Source organism: Ornithorhynchus anatinus, chromosome 7, assembly GCF_004115215.2.
Source record: "Ornithorhynchus anatinus isolate Pmale09 chromosome 7, mOrnAna1.pri.v4, whole genome shotgun sequence".
NCBI classification, from domain to species: Eukaryota; Metazoa; Chordata; class Mammalia; order Monotremata; family Ornithorhynchidae; genus Ornithorhynchus; species Ornithorhynchus anatinus.
Genome location: NC_041734.1, coordinates 63,755,550 through 63,772,259, shown reverse-complemented (window position 1 = coordinate 63,772,259; position 16,710 = coordinate 63,755,550). Strand labels below are relative to the sequence as shown.

Sequence of the window (16,710 nt, the reverse complement as noted above, 5' to 3'; positions counted from 1 at the left end):
AAATGATAGAAGCAGCAACAGGATCAACACAGCTCTCTCTGTTCCCCACCTGACTTATTACAGCCATTACAGGAGCAGGGGGAGGAAGGGGAGAAGAATCGAGCTCCTTGCAAGGAAGAAGATTGCAACTCCAGCCCTTCTGCCCATGCAAAGAGGAAGAGATGAGAGAGAAAGAAAAGCAAGGTTTCACCCTTACAGATTCACCCAAACAATTCCATACCCTCCCTAACACCCCAAAGCACTTGCTTTGACAAGTGCGCTTTGGAAGCAGCAGACAGTAGTAGCTTGAGAAGGTGGGGAGGGTGAGGAAAGGAAAAGTCACCACCCTATCCAGATGTAACCTGATGTGCCAAGCTCTCACTGGGGGAACTGCTGGAAAGGGGTCGGGGGGCGGGCGGATATCGATGGGGAAGTGGCATGAAGAGTTACTCTTTCTACAATTCAAACTTACCAAGCTTCAATGTACAGGTTGGTATCTTAGGTTCCCAATTTCCTTGACCGATGTATTTAATCTGCCTGCTACCCTCCAATGAGTAGTTAGAATCACATTCAACCATAACAATATCTCCTTTCTTAACCGTTCTTGATGAGTTTAAGACTTTTCCATTTGGGATTTTCAGGTTAGTAAGATCGTATTCTGAAGCATTAGATAGCGAGAAAGATTGTATTTAAGTCCAGGCACTCTTTTATTTACTTTTCAGTCAATCAATGCTATTTATCAGTGATATGCTAGTCCCGTACTGAGCACTTGGGAGAGTACAATATGAGTTGGCAGAGGTGACCGCTGCCCACAAGGAACTTGGAAGTCTATAGGGGGAGAAAGACATTAAAATAAGACACTGATCAAGGAAATGGCAGAGAGTAACGATATGTAGATAAGTGCTGGAGGGCTGAGGTGTGGTGAATATCGTGTACCTGGGCCAACCAAAAAGGAGAATGAGTAAGGGAAAAGAAAGCTTAGGGAAGGCCTCTTGGAGATGTGATTTTAAAGGCGGGGAGAGTGGCCGTCTGTCGGATATAAAGCGGGGAGGGAGTTCCGGGTTAGAGGGAGGATGGGGGCAAAGAGTCGGCAGCGAGAGAGACGAGATCGAGGTACAGTGAGTAGTTTGATGTTAGAGGAGCAAAGTGTGCAGGCTGGATTGTCGTTGGAGATCAGAAGGGTAAGTATAAGGGGGAGAGCTGATTGAGTATCTTAATCCCTTCACCAGTATCCTACTCAAATCACTTACAAAAATGCTCCAAGGCCTCTTAACAAAAATGGTGGTTTTTCCAAAAACTTTTTCCACCTGCCTCTATGCTTATTGTGTTTTAGATTTCTAGGCATAGATGGAGGGGAGGACAGGTTCTCTGTGACTCTTAGAAGTCACAACATATTTTCAAAAGCTATACCCAAGTGTTTGGAAGATGAGGAATAGCGTTTATGTTGATCACTGCCATGCCACTCACGTGGCTCCACACCTGAACCCCTCCTCTAGGCACCCGGCCAGTTCCAAAATCCCTAAAGCCTTGCTACAACTGTGCGATTGGATCTGGGTAGGCTCAGAGGAGCCTGTTCTCTTCTAAGGTGGCTGAACGAAGTCCAGTCCAAAAGACTCTCTTGAGGCTTGTGTGGCCAATTCAGATGTAAAGCCAGTTTTTACAAGGACCTTGAGGGTTTCACTCAGTGATTCCAAGCCCCCCCAAGTTGGGCTCTAGATCTAGCAGGTTACTCGGTGGCCTTCCAGACCAGGACTGGCTCCATGTTCAACCCCTACCCCCACCCTCAGACCTAATCTTCTGGCCTAATCTGTCTTCCCCAGAATCCCGAGGGGAAGTCTACAACCATTCAAGTTCTGAAGTAGTGGAGAGACAAGTCTGAAAATGGAGCTGGCACAACTGGTTGCCATGTGGCCCAAAGCCCAACACACAAAGAATTCTAGGCTGGGAGACAGGGCGGTCCACTTAAGGGGCCAGTGTGTCACCTTAACAAAAAGGAGAGAGAGAGAGAGAGAAAGAGAAAGAGAGAGCGCATGCACATAAAGAATTGCTAGAGAATGCCAAAGGAATGGCAGTCTATTTCTACCAAGTTGAAATAAATACAAAGACCAACAGGAGGTCTCTCACTCTCATTTTCCATGCACACAACACTAGCACTTGTAGCATTCATTGCCACAGGGCTTTCTACTATGGCAACTAACCTCTTTGTGACCATTACCCAATGAAATTTATACAAGAATCAACAATTCAGAAGTGGAGGACAGAGGAGAGGCAAGGAGGGATATAACAGAGTGAGGGACAAATGTTTGTACCTTCCTCACAAACTGGAATGCCAGGGCTCCATTTATCTCCAACTTCACAGACAACGATACTTTGGCCTCGCAACACATAGCCACTATTGCATTCGAATATCACCTGGTCTCCATAATTATATTGCGATATATAAGATGATATTATTTTTCCATTGGCGATCGTAGGTTCTGTGCATGTGACCACTGAAAAAATAAAATGATTGTGACAACTGCTCCTGATAAAAAGGGGAGGGAAAAGAGATCTGAAAGATCAAGCAAGTCCTAATTTCATAACAGTGGATTTGTAAAAATGGATTTTTGCCAGAGATTTGCCTAAAAACTCCTGGTCCAATTTGTTTCACTATTGTTCCTGCTTTAACGTCAACTCAACTAAGTCACAATTAAATCCGTTGTGACTTACAAAGAACTGACTTTGAATTCACAAAACAATGATATTCAATCAAAAAGATGACATTTCCATTTGTAACGCGCTCCTGTGGCAATCACTTCTACTATCATGAGAGCTTTCAACATGCATTTGGATGAGAACACAATTTGGGAATTAGGGAACACTTTTCTGAAAACAGGAAGCTTTTTGGACTCAGTGTGCTGAGTAAGTGCAGAGACTGCTTTTAAACACACAGCATGTGGGATGGGAAAGACCATCGTGTTGTCTTCTTTACTGTCCACAACCCTCGCATTATAGAACCGGGTACAGAATCCAAATATTGCACTCCTTTTAGTGGATTTTAATGGCATGCCATGATTTTTTTCATTCAGTCCCAAGCAAAACTGTTCTTTCAAATTCTTATGTCACACCAAAAAACTTGGCCTTCAAATCACTTTAGCGTCTCAGGAACACAAAACAATCTTCTAGAACCTTCTAATTTCAACTTATGTCCCCTGTGCCAAAGCTGAATACACTGCTCTGTCCAGGGTAAGTGCTTAATGAATATTATTATGACTTGAATCAGAGCTACCTTCCACTCCATCATCATCCAACTTCTGCAACTGCCTTAAGCTCTGCATTAGTAAAATCGGAAATGGGCTTTTCAAACATGTACTCTAAGGAGTACACAAAAGTGCACATTTTTCCTACTTGCACATACAGGCAAGTCTCTTCACTCTTTACCTAGTTTGCTAATTCAGTTCCCAGACCAAGCATCTCAAAAATGTAGTCTTGGGGAATAAAGTGTTTAAGTGGCAGTTAGTTTCATTTCTTGACTTCTAAACTTTCAATGAAAACCACCTCTAAGCTGGTGAAACCCGGAAAAGGAAACGAAACCGGAGAAACGGATCACCTTCACATCGAGGGGGTTCACTGCTCCAAGCTCCCTCATTCTGGCTGTTTAGCGTACAGGAAATGGTGGAATTTCCAATCAGCGAGTACTTATCAGAACCTCTTGGCGAGGGTTCACATTTATAAGTTACTGCAGAACCATAGGCATAAGAAGCCTGGTCCCCAGCACTGCTCATCCCGTGGGCGATGTTCGGAGGTGGAAGACAATAAATTGCTTTGGAGAAATAAAGAAGAAAAAAAAGACAGCTTTTCCTTTATTTGCTTAACTCTAAAGCTTAACGGATATCACATTATTATTACTTTTATGAGAAAGAAATAGCTACTAGAGGCAACTGCGTACAGGAAAAAGGATGAGACAACATAAAAATACAAAGTAGGCTCCAGCACAATTTTTTCTTCCTACTGGGTCATTTCTGAGAAGGCCACGTTGGGAAAGGCATCACAGAGGCATGTGGGCCAGCTACCAAGAAGCAAATTCAGAAATGGCTGTTTGTCCCTTGGGTCCTGTGGAGTTTCTGGATGTTGCCCACAGCAATTCTCCCAATTCTGAGGCTGCTTTGTTTTTTTTTGGTTGTTGTTGGTGGTGGGTTTTAATGGTACATATTAAGCTCTTACTATGTGCCAAGCCTAGTATTAAGCACTGGGATAGATGCGAGGTCATCAGGTTTGACACAGTTTCTGTCCTACATGGGGCTCGCAGTCTAGGCAGGAGAGAGAAGGATTTAATCCCCATTTTATAGATGAGGGAACTGAGGCACAGAATAATAATAATAATAATGATAATAATGTTGGTATTTGTTAAGCGCTTACTATGTGCAGAGCACTGCTCTAAGCCCTGGGGTAGATACAGGGTAATTAGGTATCCCACATGAGGCTTACAGTTAATCCCCATTTTACACATGAGGTAACTGAGGCACAGAGAAGTGAAGTGACTTGCCCACATTCACACAGCTGACCAGTGGCAGAGCCGGGATTCGAACCCATGACCTCTGACTCCCAAGCTTGCCCAAGGCCACCCAACAGTCAATTGGCAGAGCTGGGATTAGAACCCATGATCTTTTGAGTCCCCAGCATCTGCTCGATTAGTAGACTGTAAGCCTGTCAAATGGCAGGGACTGTCTCTATCTGTTGCCGACTTGTTCATTCCAAGCGCTTAGTACAGTGCTCTGCACATAGTAAGCGCTCAATAAATAAATACTATTGAATGCTCTTCCCACTAGGCCACACTTCTCTTCCTGGGGTTGCCACAGGGACCCCATGGCTTGAACAGAGGTGAAAATGGCCTGGGGCAGGGTAGGCCCAGGGGAATGCAGCACTATGGGCAACGTCTAGGGCTGGCAAGTTTAGCACACTTGGGGTGCCAAAGCCTGACATAAAATCTTAATAATAATGTTGGTATTTGTTAAGCGATTACTATGTGCAGAGCACTGTTCTAAGTGCTGAGGTAGATACAGGGTCATCAGGTTGTCCCACATGAGGCTCACAGTCTTAATCCCCATTTCACAGATGAGATAACTAAGGCACAGAGAAGTTAAGTGACTTGCCCATAGTCACACATCTTGGAGGGGGACTGATTAAAAAAGTTTAGCCATCAGTGCGTACCACTCGTCAACCAATCGTAATTATTGAGCACTTACTCTGAGCAAAGCATGGTAGTAAGAACTGGGGAGAGTGCAACAGAGCAAGTAAACACAATCTCTGTCCTCAAGGAGCTAACAGCCAAGCAGGGGAGCCAGACTCTTAAATAAATTACTGCTGGAAAGAAGCAATGGAGTATAAAGATATGTTCTTAAAACGCAAAGGTGGGGGGTGAAAAATCTTTAGGACCTAGGTTCTAATCAAGCCTCCACCACTTACCTCTTAGGTGACTTTGGGTGAGTCACTTAACTTTTCTGTGCCTCAGTTCCCTCAACTGCAAAAAGGGGATTCAATACCTGTGCTGCCTCCTGTTTAGCTCTGAGACCCACAGGGGACATAATAATAATAATTATAATAATAACAATGATATTTGTTAAGTGCTTGCTACGGGTCACACGCCGTTCTAAGCACTGGGGTAGATGCAAGCTAATCAGGTTGGACATTCAATATGATTGAATGAACATAATCCCTGTCCCGCATGGGGCTCATTCTTAATTCCCATTTTACAGATGAGGAAACTGAGGCACACAGAAAGTGAAGTGACTTGCTCAAGGTCACACAGCACATAACTGGCGGAGCTGGGATTAGAACCCGGGTCCTCTGATTCCCAGGCCCATGCTCTATCCACTACCCCAATCTGTTTGATTATCTTGTATCTTCCATCTTGTATCTGCCCCAGCGCTTAGTACACTGCTTGGCACAGAGTAAGCACTTTTCAAATATTACAATTATTTTCAGTGTTGACTAGCTCAAAGCTGTACTGATCCCAGTTTGTAGAATCCCCTAAATTATTAAGATTTTCCACTTACTTTCACAATCTGGTACAGCTTCGCTCCAACCAACCTTTCCCTCAGAGAGTTCACAAGTGCTGATAGGAGAGCCTATTAATTTATAGCTGTGTGAGACAGGAAGTCAATTACAAACTGATTTAGGTATCATTCGGATTTAATCCAATTACCAGTAACTCAGAAGTTTGATCTGTGCTTCCATTCCGATCATTAAATTGCCATATGGAGTGAAATGTTTCAGAAGCTTAAAAAAGATGCACAATGAAAATATTTACCAATTTAATACCATAAATTTAGAATGACAATGTCATAGCTTTTTCCATTTTTAACTTGAAATGCCACAAAACTGCCTTGAAAGCCTAGGTATTCTTAATATCCAGTTGAAAAAATATAGGATATACTTTAGAATTCTTTTAGAGCTGGATAGTGAGCAAGTTTCCATAAGAATGTAAAGGAAAAAAAAACAAACTACACAACCAAAGTACACTAACTCTCCTGTCCCACATCTGGGGGTGGGGGGAGAAAAGGGAGAGGGAGTAGAGAGATTTTACCCTTCTTCACAAGTATAATAAATTTCAGAACCAAATTTGACGTCCACTGGTATGTCAACCCTGCCATGAGATGGTGTTCCGGGGTTTGTACACGATCTCCCTAGAAAAGAATAAGATTGGAGTGACAGCTTCTTTCCATGGTCAGACATACTGCAGATCTCAATCACATCCCAAATTCTCATGAGCAACACCCCCGAACTTAGAACCCGAGTAAGGGACCAGTGGGCTCTGGAGGGTGGGGGGGAGGTGCATAAACCCAATCCCTCAGTTCTGGGTACGGTTTCCCACCCAGAGGACATCAGGGCTATTTGGCTGACCAGCTCCTTCAACAGATAAGACCACAACAAGTAGTGATGTCAATGAATCCATCAATCTTATTTATTGAACCCTTACTGTGTTAAAGAACACTGTACTAAGCTCTTGGGAGAGTACACTGTAACAGAGTATATAACACTATAATGTTCCCCATCCACAACAAGCTTACAGTAGCAAGTGCTAGTGGGATGGTTGTGGTCAACCTGAACTGATGGTCTTAGCTCCCCAAAAATCTTAGGGGGCCCCAGACATCTGTTCCGTTTGCCCTAAGGATAGACGAGCCTGGAACTAAGCAGTTGACCTATTGAAAGGCTTTCTGATTGGTTCATTACAAGCCTTACAAAACTTTAGCATATCATGCAGAAAATTGTCTCCACAACTCAAGACCAAAAATTGTCTGATGGGTAAGAATATGGCTTTTCCAGTGGTATGACAGACAATACAGAAGAACAAATACAAATGAACCTTCTCACTGGGCCTCGATCTCAGTCTCGCCATCAACCCCTCGCCCACATCCTGCCTATGACTTGGAACGCCCTCCCTCCTCCAATCTGACACACAACCACTCTGCGCCCCCTGCCTTCAAAGCCTTACTGAAGGCACATCTCCTTCAAGAGGCCTTCCCAGACTAAGCCCCACTTTTCCTCATCTCCCATGCCCTTCTGCATCACCCTCACTTGCTCCCGTTGCTCTTCCCCTCCTCCAGTCCCAAAGCACTTATGTACATTTCTGTAATTTCAATTATCCCTTTACTCTTTCCCCTCCCAGCCCCAAAGCGCTTATGCACATATCTGTAATTTTATTTATTTGAACTGACATCTGTCTCCCCCACTCTAGACTGTGAGCTCGTCAAGGACAGATAATTTCACTGTTTACTGTTGTACTGTACTTCCCCAAGCACTTAGTACAGTGCACGGCACAGTAAGAGCTCAATAAATATAACAATGAATGAAATGAACCGAACACCCAAAGAACACAAGACGCATTCATGTAAAGGATAACTGAATTACTTACTTTCACAAAAGTCAGAGATGGAGGACCACTCATTATCCTCTAAACAAGTAATATTAAATGGTTTTCTTAAAGGGTTGTAATAGCCTGGACGGCATTCATAAGACACCTGAGCTCCATGAGAAAATGTCTGTTGACCTCTGAACTGTTCCTTGAGTTGGGCAGATGTTAACCTTGTGGGGACACCACAATCACCTGGAAAGGAAGACATTTTATATTATTAGTAGCAATAATAATAATGATATTTGTTAAGTATTTACTATGTGCTAGGCACTGTACTAAGCACTGGGGTAGATACAAGGTAATCAGAGTCCCTGTCCCAAAGAGGGGCTCACATTCTTATTCCTTATTTTACGGATGAGGTAACAACGGCACAAAGAAGTGAAGTGACTTGCCCAAGGTCACAGAGCAGACAAGTGACACAGTCAGGATTTAGAACTCAGGTCCTTCTGACTCCCAGGCCCATGCTCTACCCACTGGGTCACACTGCTTCCCTAAAGGTTTGAGCTACTCCTACAGATAAAAAACTGACCTTGGTAGGAACTAGCCAATCAATCCATCATATTGATTGGGCACTTACTGTGTGAAGAGCACTGTACTAAGTGCTTGGGAAAATAGAACCTAACAGAGTTGATAGATTCTGTGGAAGCACAATGGTCAAGACCCTGCATTTGTCCCCTCATCTTCTCTGACCTTTCTCTTCCAAGTTGTCTCAGCCCTAGGTCTGCTTGAGCACCCTGGGTGTTCCTGATGACTTGGTTTACTCAAGCCAAACCTAGTTTGATTGATTCAAATAGCTTGGTTATTTGATCGACTCTCAATCTGATCCAATCACATTACGACATATCCTAAATATGATGAAACTATCCCCCTGAACTAATCAAGACCCCTGGCCCTGCTTCTCAGCAGTAGTATCTGATCACCTAGAACAAAGCAAGTCTGGGGATGAATGGAAACACCCCAGGGACCTACTACTTTCTATCCTAAAGTATTTCTCTTATATTGCATTCTTCTGATCGTTAGGAATGCTATACCAGAGGTGTACAAAGAAACTCTGTATTAGCTGAGGTTGAGCTGGTCTTGACAAGCAGAGTAATCTCTGCCGATCACCCACCTCTCCCTGCTAGTGATGGAAGAAACGCTAGTGTAATAAACTTGTCTCTGACATGCCGTTTTTTAAGCACAAGGTAGAGTCTGTAAACTTTTCCTTCCATTACCCGCAATCTAAAAGGTGTTAAGCAAATAGTTTTTAAGTCCTTAACCCTTCTATTTTCTGGAAGAGAGAGAGAGGGAGGGAGAGGGGAGAGCACACATGCACAAGACAGTGCGAGAGTGTGTTAGAGAGCAAGAGCACACGAGTGAGAGAGAGAAAACCCTTAGTGAAAATCTCAATATGCTTTGGTCTTCTTTACACTCTGCGACATACTTTCAGCAGCGGAGAGCTTAAGCTAACTAGCTCATGAAAGTGCAAGAGGTTTTTCCCCCTCTTTCATTTCTAAGTACCACAACCTCCACGACTTAAATAGCTACAGCTCAATGCCAGAAGTCTTTCAATCCTAGAGAGACAGAGAGAGAGGTGTGCGCATCACCATGAGAAGCAGCACAGCCTAGTGGAAAGCACAGGCCTTGGAGTTGGAGGCCCTGGGTTCTAATCCTGAACTCTGCCATCTGTCTGCTGTGTGACCTTGGGCAAGTCACAGTTTCTCTGTGCCTCGGTTACCTCAACTGCAAAATGGGGGTTAACACTGTGAGCCCCATGTGGGTTATGGACTGTAATTACTCTAGCACTCGGTACAATGCCTGGCACATGGTATGTGCTCAATACCATATATATACATATTTTAAAGTGACTCCTTCAGGGAGCAGGCCTCAAAATAAACCAAAGTGTCACAGCTCCAATTCTCGGAATGGTGAGCAAGCTGCTCTTTGGACAACTCCACTAGCCAAACTCCGCTTGTATATAAATTACTTTATATGCTTCTTTTAATGGTATTTGTTAATTATTATGAGCCAGGCACTGTTCTAAGTGCTGGGGTGGATGCAAGTTAATCAGGTTGGACACAGTTCGTTTTCACATGGGGCTCACAGTCTTAATCCTCATTTTCCAGATGAGGGAACTGAGGCACAGAGAAGCAAAGCGACTTGTCCAGGTAACCCAGCAGACAAGTGGCAGAGCCAGCATTAGAACCCAGGTCCTTCTGACTTCCATTCATTCATTCATTTGTTCATTTGTATTTAAGAGCTTACTGTGTGTGCAGAACACTGTACCGAGCGTTTGAGAGAGTACAGCACAACAATAAATGGACACATTCCCTGCCCACGACAAGCTTACCTCCACGCCCATATTCCACCCTCTAGGCCACACTGACCTAAACAATCAATCAATGTTTGTTCAGGGCTTGTTCTCCTATAGATGGCTGTTTCGGTCAGTGTTGTCAGCCTGCGACCGTCAGCCTCTACATGCCTAAGTCAGCTAAATTTGCCTCGAACCACAGAGCGGGGCAGCAGCCCACCCACAGAGAGACACTCAAGACAACAACCCTGCCCAAGTGCCACACACACAGGTGGATTTGTACAGGGATTTGGAACCCCTCCCTGGGCAGGCCCAGCCCGATTCTGTAACATTATAACCCAATTAACTCTAGCCAATCGTGAGTGCACCGTGAAACACAAAACCATCTAAAAATGAAAAGATGGACAAGGGCAAAGAAAAGCTTCCCTTTCTTCCCCATTCCATCCGGGTTCAAACACCGGTCAGTGAAGTATGGCTATGGCTACAAAGTAGAGAGTGGAACCGAGGAGGCCAGAACGCCCGATGGGTGACTGACGGCGATGCCAACACGGCCCCAACTTCATGACATACTGAAGGTCTTCAGAGCAACCGTACTGTCCAAATTTCTCACCTGCCACACCTGGGCTTTCCACTGATGACACACTAGAATTGGAGCAAATCCATAAATGCCACCCATGTTCCTAACCTAAGATCAGATGGCAAACCAGGACCACAAATACAGCATTTACTTTAAGGACTTCACCTTTAAACCAACTTCTGTCACCAGAATTGATTTTTTTAGAGGGTCAAACCCTAAATTAAATTAGATTAAATTAGATTTCTTTAACTGCTGACATTTTCACCGGCAAGCTGTATTCTGGAACGGGGTAAACGGAAAGCCCAGTCAGGCTTACGAATGGGTCAGAAATATTTTTAATGGTGGGAATGGATTTCCATTCTCTCTGCCCGTCAAGCCTGGAGTTTCGGTGAACCATCGAAAACCACGGTCAGTTTCTGCTTATCCTCTTGGGTGAACCAAACCATTTTTCAATGAGAGCTCCAATGTGGGAACTATCACTTCAAAAAGAAAAAAAACCCAATATTTAGATACTGTTACGTCTAGACTGATGCTGGAGTCCGATTTTCAAGGGGCAACCTCCATCGATTTGCAATGCCAAAAATGAACTGTATTCATAAGTAAATGCTGTCTTTGCATATGTTAAAGTTAAAAAAGGAACATCTCCAGAGGAAAGGGCTAGAACTAGCTACATTTTGGTTTTGGCTGGTCACCTACAAAGAGGGTTTTAGCAGATATAGGCACTAAACAAACACGAATGATTTTAGTGGAGAGTAAACATTTAAAATGATGAGGTTAATGGAGTCAGCAAGGAATAGGACAGAATCAGTGGTATTTATTGAGCGCTTACTGTGTGTACAGTACTGTACTAACATTGAGCCGCGGTAGGAGAGTACAGAGTTGGAAGACTCGGTCCCTGCCCCTAAGGAACTTATAATATAGAAAATGGTTTCTTATGAAATAAGATTTTTTTTCTGAACATATTAGAAGTGACTTTGACATGTCTGGTGATCAGATAGGTAAGCTAACTAAATGGGATGAAGGTTTGACAAAGGGAAAATAATAACAGTACATTAATACTGCAGTGGAGAAGCAGCGTGACAGTAGTGTCGCTAGTAGAAATAGTCCAGGCCAGGGAGTTTGGAGGGCCTGGGTTCTAGAGAAGCAGCGTGGTTTCGTGGAAAGAGCCCGGGCTTGGGAGTCAGAGGTCGTAGGTTCTACTCCTGGCTCTGCCACTTGTCTGCTGTGTGACCTTGGGCAAGTCACTTAACTTCTCTGTGCCTCAGTTACTTCATCTGTAAAAATGGCGATTAAAAAGTGTGAGCTCCACATGGGACAATCTGATTACCCTGTGTCTACCTTGGCGCTTAGAACAGTGCTCTGCACATAGTAAGCACTTTACAAATACCATAATTATTATTACGTCCACAGCTCCACTAGTCTGCTGTGTGACATTGGGGAAGTTGTTTTATTTCCTCTGTGCCTCAGTTCCCCAATCTGCAAAATGGATATTCAATACCTGTTGTCCCTCCTACTTGAACTGTGAGCCTCATGGAAACTGATTCTCTTTCCCTCTTCAAAACCTTACTTAAAAATCACCTCCTCCAAGAGGCCTTCCCAGACTGAGCTCCTCTTCCCCCTCTACTCCCTCTGCCATCCCCCCCTTTACCTCTCCGCAGCTAAAGCCTCATTTTCCCCTTTTCCCTCTGCTCCTCCACCTCTCCCTTCCCATCCCCACAGCACTGTACCCGTCCGCTCAACTGTATATATTTTCGTTACCCTATTTATTTTGTTAATGAATTGTACATCGCCTTGATTCTATTTAGTTGCCATTGTTTTTACGAGATGTTCTTCCCCTTGACGCTGTTTAGTGCCATTGTTCTCGTCTGTCCGTCTCCCCCGATTAGACTGTAAGCCCGTCAAACGGCAGGGACTGTCTCTATCTGTTGCCGACTTGTTCATCCCAAGCGCTTAGTACAGTGCTCTGCACATAGTAAGCGCTCAATAAATACTATTGAATGAATGAATGAATGACCTGATTATCTTGTATTTACCCCAGGGCATATTACGGTGCTTGGAACATAGTGAGTGCTTAACAATACGATGATTATTAAGTGCTCACCATGTGCCATGCACTGAGCACTTAACTTCTCTGAGCTTCAGTTACCTCACCTGTAAAATGGGGATTAAGAGTGAGAGCCCCACGTGGGACAACCTGATCGCCTTCTATCTCCCCCAGCAAGTAGAACAGTGCTCGGCACATAGTAAGCGTTTAAATACTGTCATTATGAATAACGATCATAATTGTGGTACTTGGGAGCATACTATATTCATTCATTAGTACTTATTGAGCGCTATGTGCACAGCACTGTACTAAACGCTTGGAATGTACAATTCGGCAACAGATAGAGACCATCCCTGCCCAATGACGAGCTCATAGTCTAAACGGAGGAGACGGACAGCAAAGCAAAACAGAACAAAACAAAACAAGACAACATCATCAAGATGAATAGAATCATGGAGATATAATAATAATAACGTTGGCATTTGTTAAGCGCTTACTATGTGCAGAGGACTGTTCTAAGCACTGGGGTAGATACAGGGTAATCGGGTTGTCCCACGTGAGGCTCACAGTTAATCCCCATTTTACAGATGAGGTAACTGAGGCACAGAGAAGTTAAGTGACTTGCCCCACATAGCTGACAAGTGGCAGATCCGGCATTCAAACTCATGACCTCTGACTCCCAAGCCCGGGCTCTTTCCACTGAGCCATGCTGCTTCTCTGTTAATATACACCTCATTAACAAAATATGCCAAGCGCTGGCACTGACACACTATAAGGAGAAAGGACAGTCTCTGTTCCACATGAAATTCCATCTAACAGGAATTTTATCCTCATTTATCAAGTGAGGTAACTGAGTGATGTGAAATAGTGTGGCTTAGTGGAAAGAGCACGGACTTGTGAGTCAGAGATCATGGGTGCTAATTCCTGCTCCCCCACTTGGCAACTGTGTGACTTTAGGCAAGTCACTTAACTTCCTTCTGACTCAGTTACCTAATCTGTAAAATGGTGATTGAGACTATGAGCCCTGCGTGGGACAACCCGATAACCTTGTAATAATAATAATAATGTTGGCATTTGTTAAGCGCTTACTATGTGCAGAACACTGTTCTAAGCATTGGGGGAGATACAGGGTAATCAGGTTGTCCCACATGGGGCTCACCGTCTTAATCCCCATTTTACAGATGAGGGAACTGAGGCCCAGAGAAGTGATTTGCCCACAGTCACACAGCTGACAAGTGGCAGAGCTGGGATTCGAACTCATGACCTCTGACTCCAAAGCCCGTGCTCTTTCCACTGAGCCACGCTGCTTCTTGTACCTACCCCTGCGCTTAGAACGGAGCTTGGCGTAGAGTAACAGCTTAACAAATACCATTATTATTAGTATTATTATGTGATTTGTCCAACATCCCCCAGCAGGAAACCCAGTCCTGGGCTCTTTCCACGGGGTCACTAGGCTTCTCTGCAAATGGGCGGAGCAGAAAGGCTCCTGGAAGTGGCTCTTCACTCCCTAAAAATGGAACAAGAGGGGTCCCCGGGGTGGGGAAGGGTCACCTACCCCGTCGTGGAACCCCTCGAGGCAGGACCGTCCCCGCCTAGCACAGTGCTCTGCACACAGTAAGCGCTCACTAAGCAGGGGCGAATGATTGACCCGCAGTAATCATAATAATAATGGTATTTGTTAAGTGCTTGCTATGTGCAAAGCACTGCTCTAAGCGCCAGAAGTAGCAGCACGGTGTAGTGGCTAGAACACGGGCCTGGGGGCCGGAAGGTCATGGGTTCTAATCCAGACTCTGCCCCTTGTCTGTTGTGTGACCTTGGGCACATCACTTCTCTGGACCTCCATATCCTCATCTGTAAAATGGGAATCGAGACTGTGAGCCCCACGTGGGGCAGGGTCGTCTGTCCAACTCCATTTGCTGGTATCCACCCCGGCGCTTAGGACAGTGCCTGGCACATAGTAAGCACTGAACAAATACCGCAATTATTATTATTTTCAGGAAGTTGTGTGTGGCCCGGTGGAGAGGGCCTGGTGGAGAGAGCTTGGGCCTGGCAAGGGGGGTGGGGGGAAACCGGCTCCTCCATTCGCCTGCAAGGTCACCTCACGTCTCTGGGTCTCAGGAGCGCTTAGAACAGTGCTTGGCACAGAGTAAGTGCTTAGTAAACACCCTATTATTACTACTCATCTGTAAAATGGTTTCATCTATAAAACCAGGGTTCAATACCCGTTCTCCCTCCTACTTCCCTGGGGAACCCGGATGTGGGACAAGGACTGTGTCGCCCCTGATTGCGTGGCTCCACCCCAGTGCCCAGCATATAGGAAGCCCTCCAACAATACCGTTCGAAAAAGAAAAAGGAAAAGGCAAGGAGGGGCGAAGCGGGGGCAGGGCGACACGTTCCTTGCCCCCGTGGGCGCCCGCGGGCCGCCCGGCCCCAGGCATCCACTCAGTCATTCAGTCGTATTTAACGAGCTTCTACTGTGCGCAGAGCCCTGCTCTAAGCGCTCAGAATATACAATTCGGCAGCAGAGAGAGACCATCCCCGCCCAACAATGGGTTCACCGCTTAAACTGGGGATCCAGCAAATCAATGCGTGACTCAGTGGAAAGAGCCCGGGCTTGGGAGTCAGAGGTCATGGGTTCGAATCCAGCCTCTACCACTTAGCTGTGTGCCTTTGGGCAAGTCACTTCTCTGTGCCTCAGATCCCTCATCTGTAAAATGGGGACTACGACTGTGAGCTCCACGTGGGGCAACCTGATCACCTGGTACCTAACCCAACTCTTAGGACAGTGCTTGGCACACAGTAAGCTCTTAAAACGCCATCGTCAAGTAGTCGGTCATCACTCATTCAGTCGGATTCACTGGGTACTGACGGTGTGCAGAGCACTGTCCTAAGCACTTGGAAAGTCCAACAGAGCAATAGAGAAGCAGCGTGGCTCAGTGGAAAGAGCCCCGGGGCTTGGGAGTCAGAGGCCGTGGGTTCTAATCCAGCTCCGCCGCCTGTCGGCTGTGTGACCTTGAGCAAGTCACTTCACTTCTCTGGGCCTCAGTTCCCTCATCTGTCAAATGGGGATGAAGACTGGGAGCCCCACGTGGGTCGACCTGATCACCTTGTACCCCCAGCCCCCCGCACTTAGAACAGTGCTTTGCACATAGTAAGCGCTTAACAAATGCCATCATCGTTATTATTACTAAAATGGGGATGAAGACGGTGGGCCCCACGTGGGGCCACCTGATCACCTGGTATCCCCCCCCAGTGCTTAGAACAGCGCTTGGCACATAGTAAGCACTTAACAAATACCACCATTATTATTAAAATGGGGATGAAGACAGTGAGCCCCACGTGGGACAACCTATCATTCATTCATTCAATAGTATTTACTGAGCGCTTACTATGTGCAGAGCACTGTACTAAGCGCTTGGAATGAACAAGTCGGCAACAGATAGAGACAGTCCCTGCCCTTTGACGGGCTTATAGTCTAATCCGGGGGGATTACCTGATCACCTGGTATCTACCTCAGCGCTTAGAAGAGAGTTTGGCACATTGTAAGCGCTTAACAAATACCACCATTAGTAGTAGTAGTAGTAGAAGAGCCATAAGAACAGCGTGGCTCAATGGAAATAGCCCAAGCTTGGGAGTCAGAGGTCGTAGGTTCGAATCCAGGCTCTGCCACTTGTCAGCTGTGTGACCCTGGGCAAGTCCCTTCACTTCTTGGCGTCTCAGTGACCTCACCTGTAAAGTGGGGATGAAGACTGGGAGTCCCACGTGGGACAACCGAGAAGCAGCATGGCTCAATGGAAAGAGCCTGGGCTTGGGAGTCAGAGGTCATGGGTTCAAATCCTGACTAAGCCACTTCTCAGCTGTGTGACTTTGGGCAAGTCACTTCACTTCTCTGTGCCTCAGTGTCCCCAACTGTAAAATGGGGATAA

The 16,710-nt window shown here is 45.4% G+C and overlaps 1 protein-coding gene across 5 annotated transcripts in view; it reads right to left on the bottom strand.

Annotated features, from left to right (window-relative positions):
* Positions 1-16,710, bottom strand: part of CD46 (CD46 molecule) — a 28,691-nt gene that overhangs the window by 10,621 nt on the left and 1,360 nt on the right. For 3 of the 5 annotated variants that reach the window (XM_029068734.2, XM_007670329.4, XM_007670331.4), the window contains exons 2-7: positions 7,874-8,065; positions 6,545-6,644; positions 6,015-6,100; positions 3,569-3,781; positions 2,289-2,471; positions 452-637 (exon numbers count right to left, since the gene is read on the bottom strand). In XM_029068734.2, the coding sequence (XP_028924567.1) occupies positions 452-637; positions 2,289-2,471; positions 3,569-3,781; positions 6,015-6,100; positions 6,545-6,644; positions 7,874-8,065 (960 nt within the window). The remainder of the gene's footprint in view (positions 1-451; positions 638-2,288; positions 2,472-3,568; positions 3,782-6,014; positions 6,101-6,544; positions 6,645-7,873; positions 8,066-16,710) is intronic. The other 2 variants (XM_007670341.4, XM_029068735.2) reach the window with 2 other exon arrangements.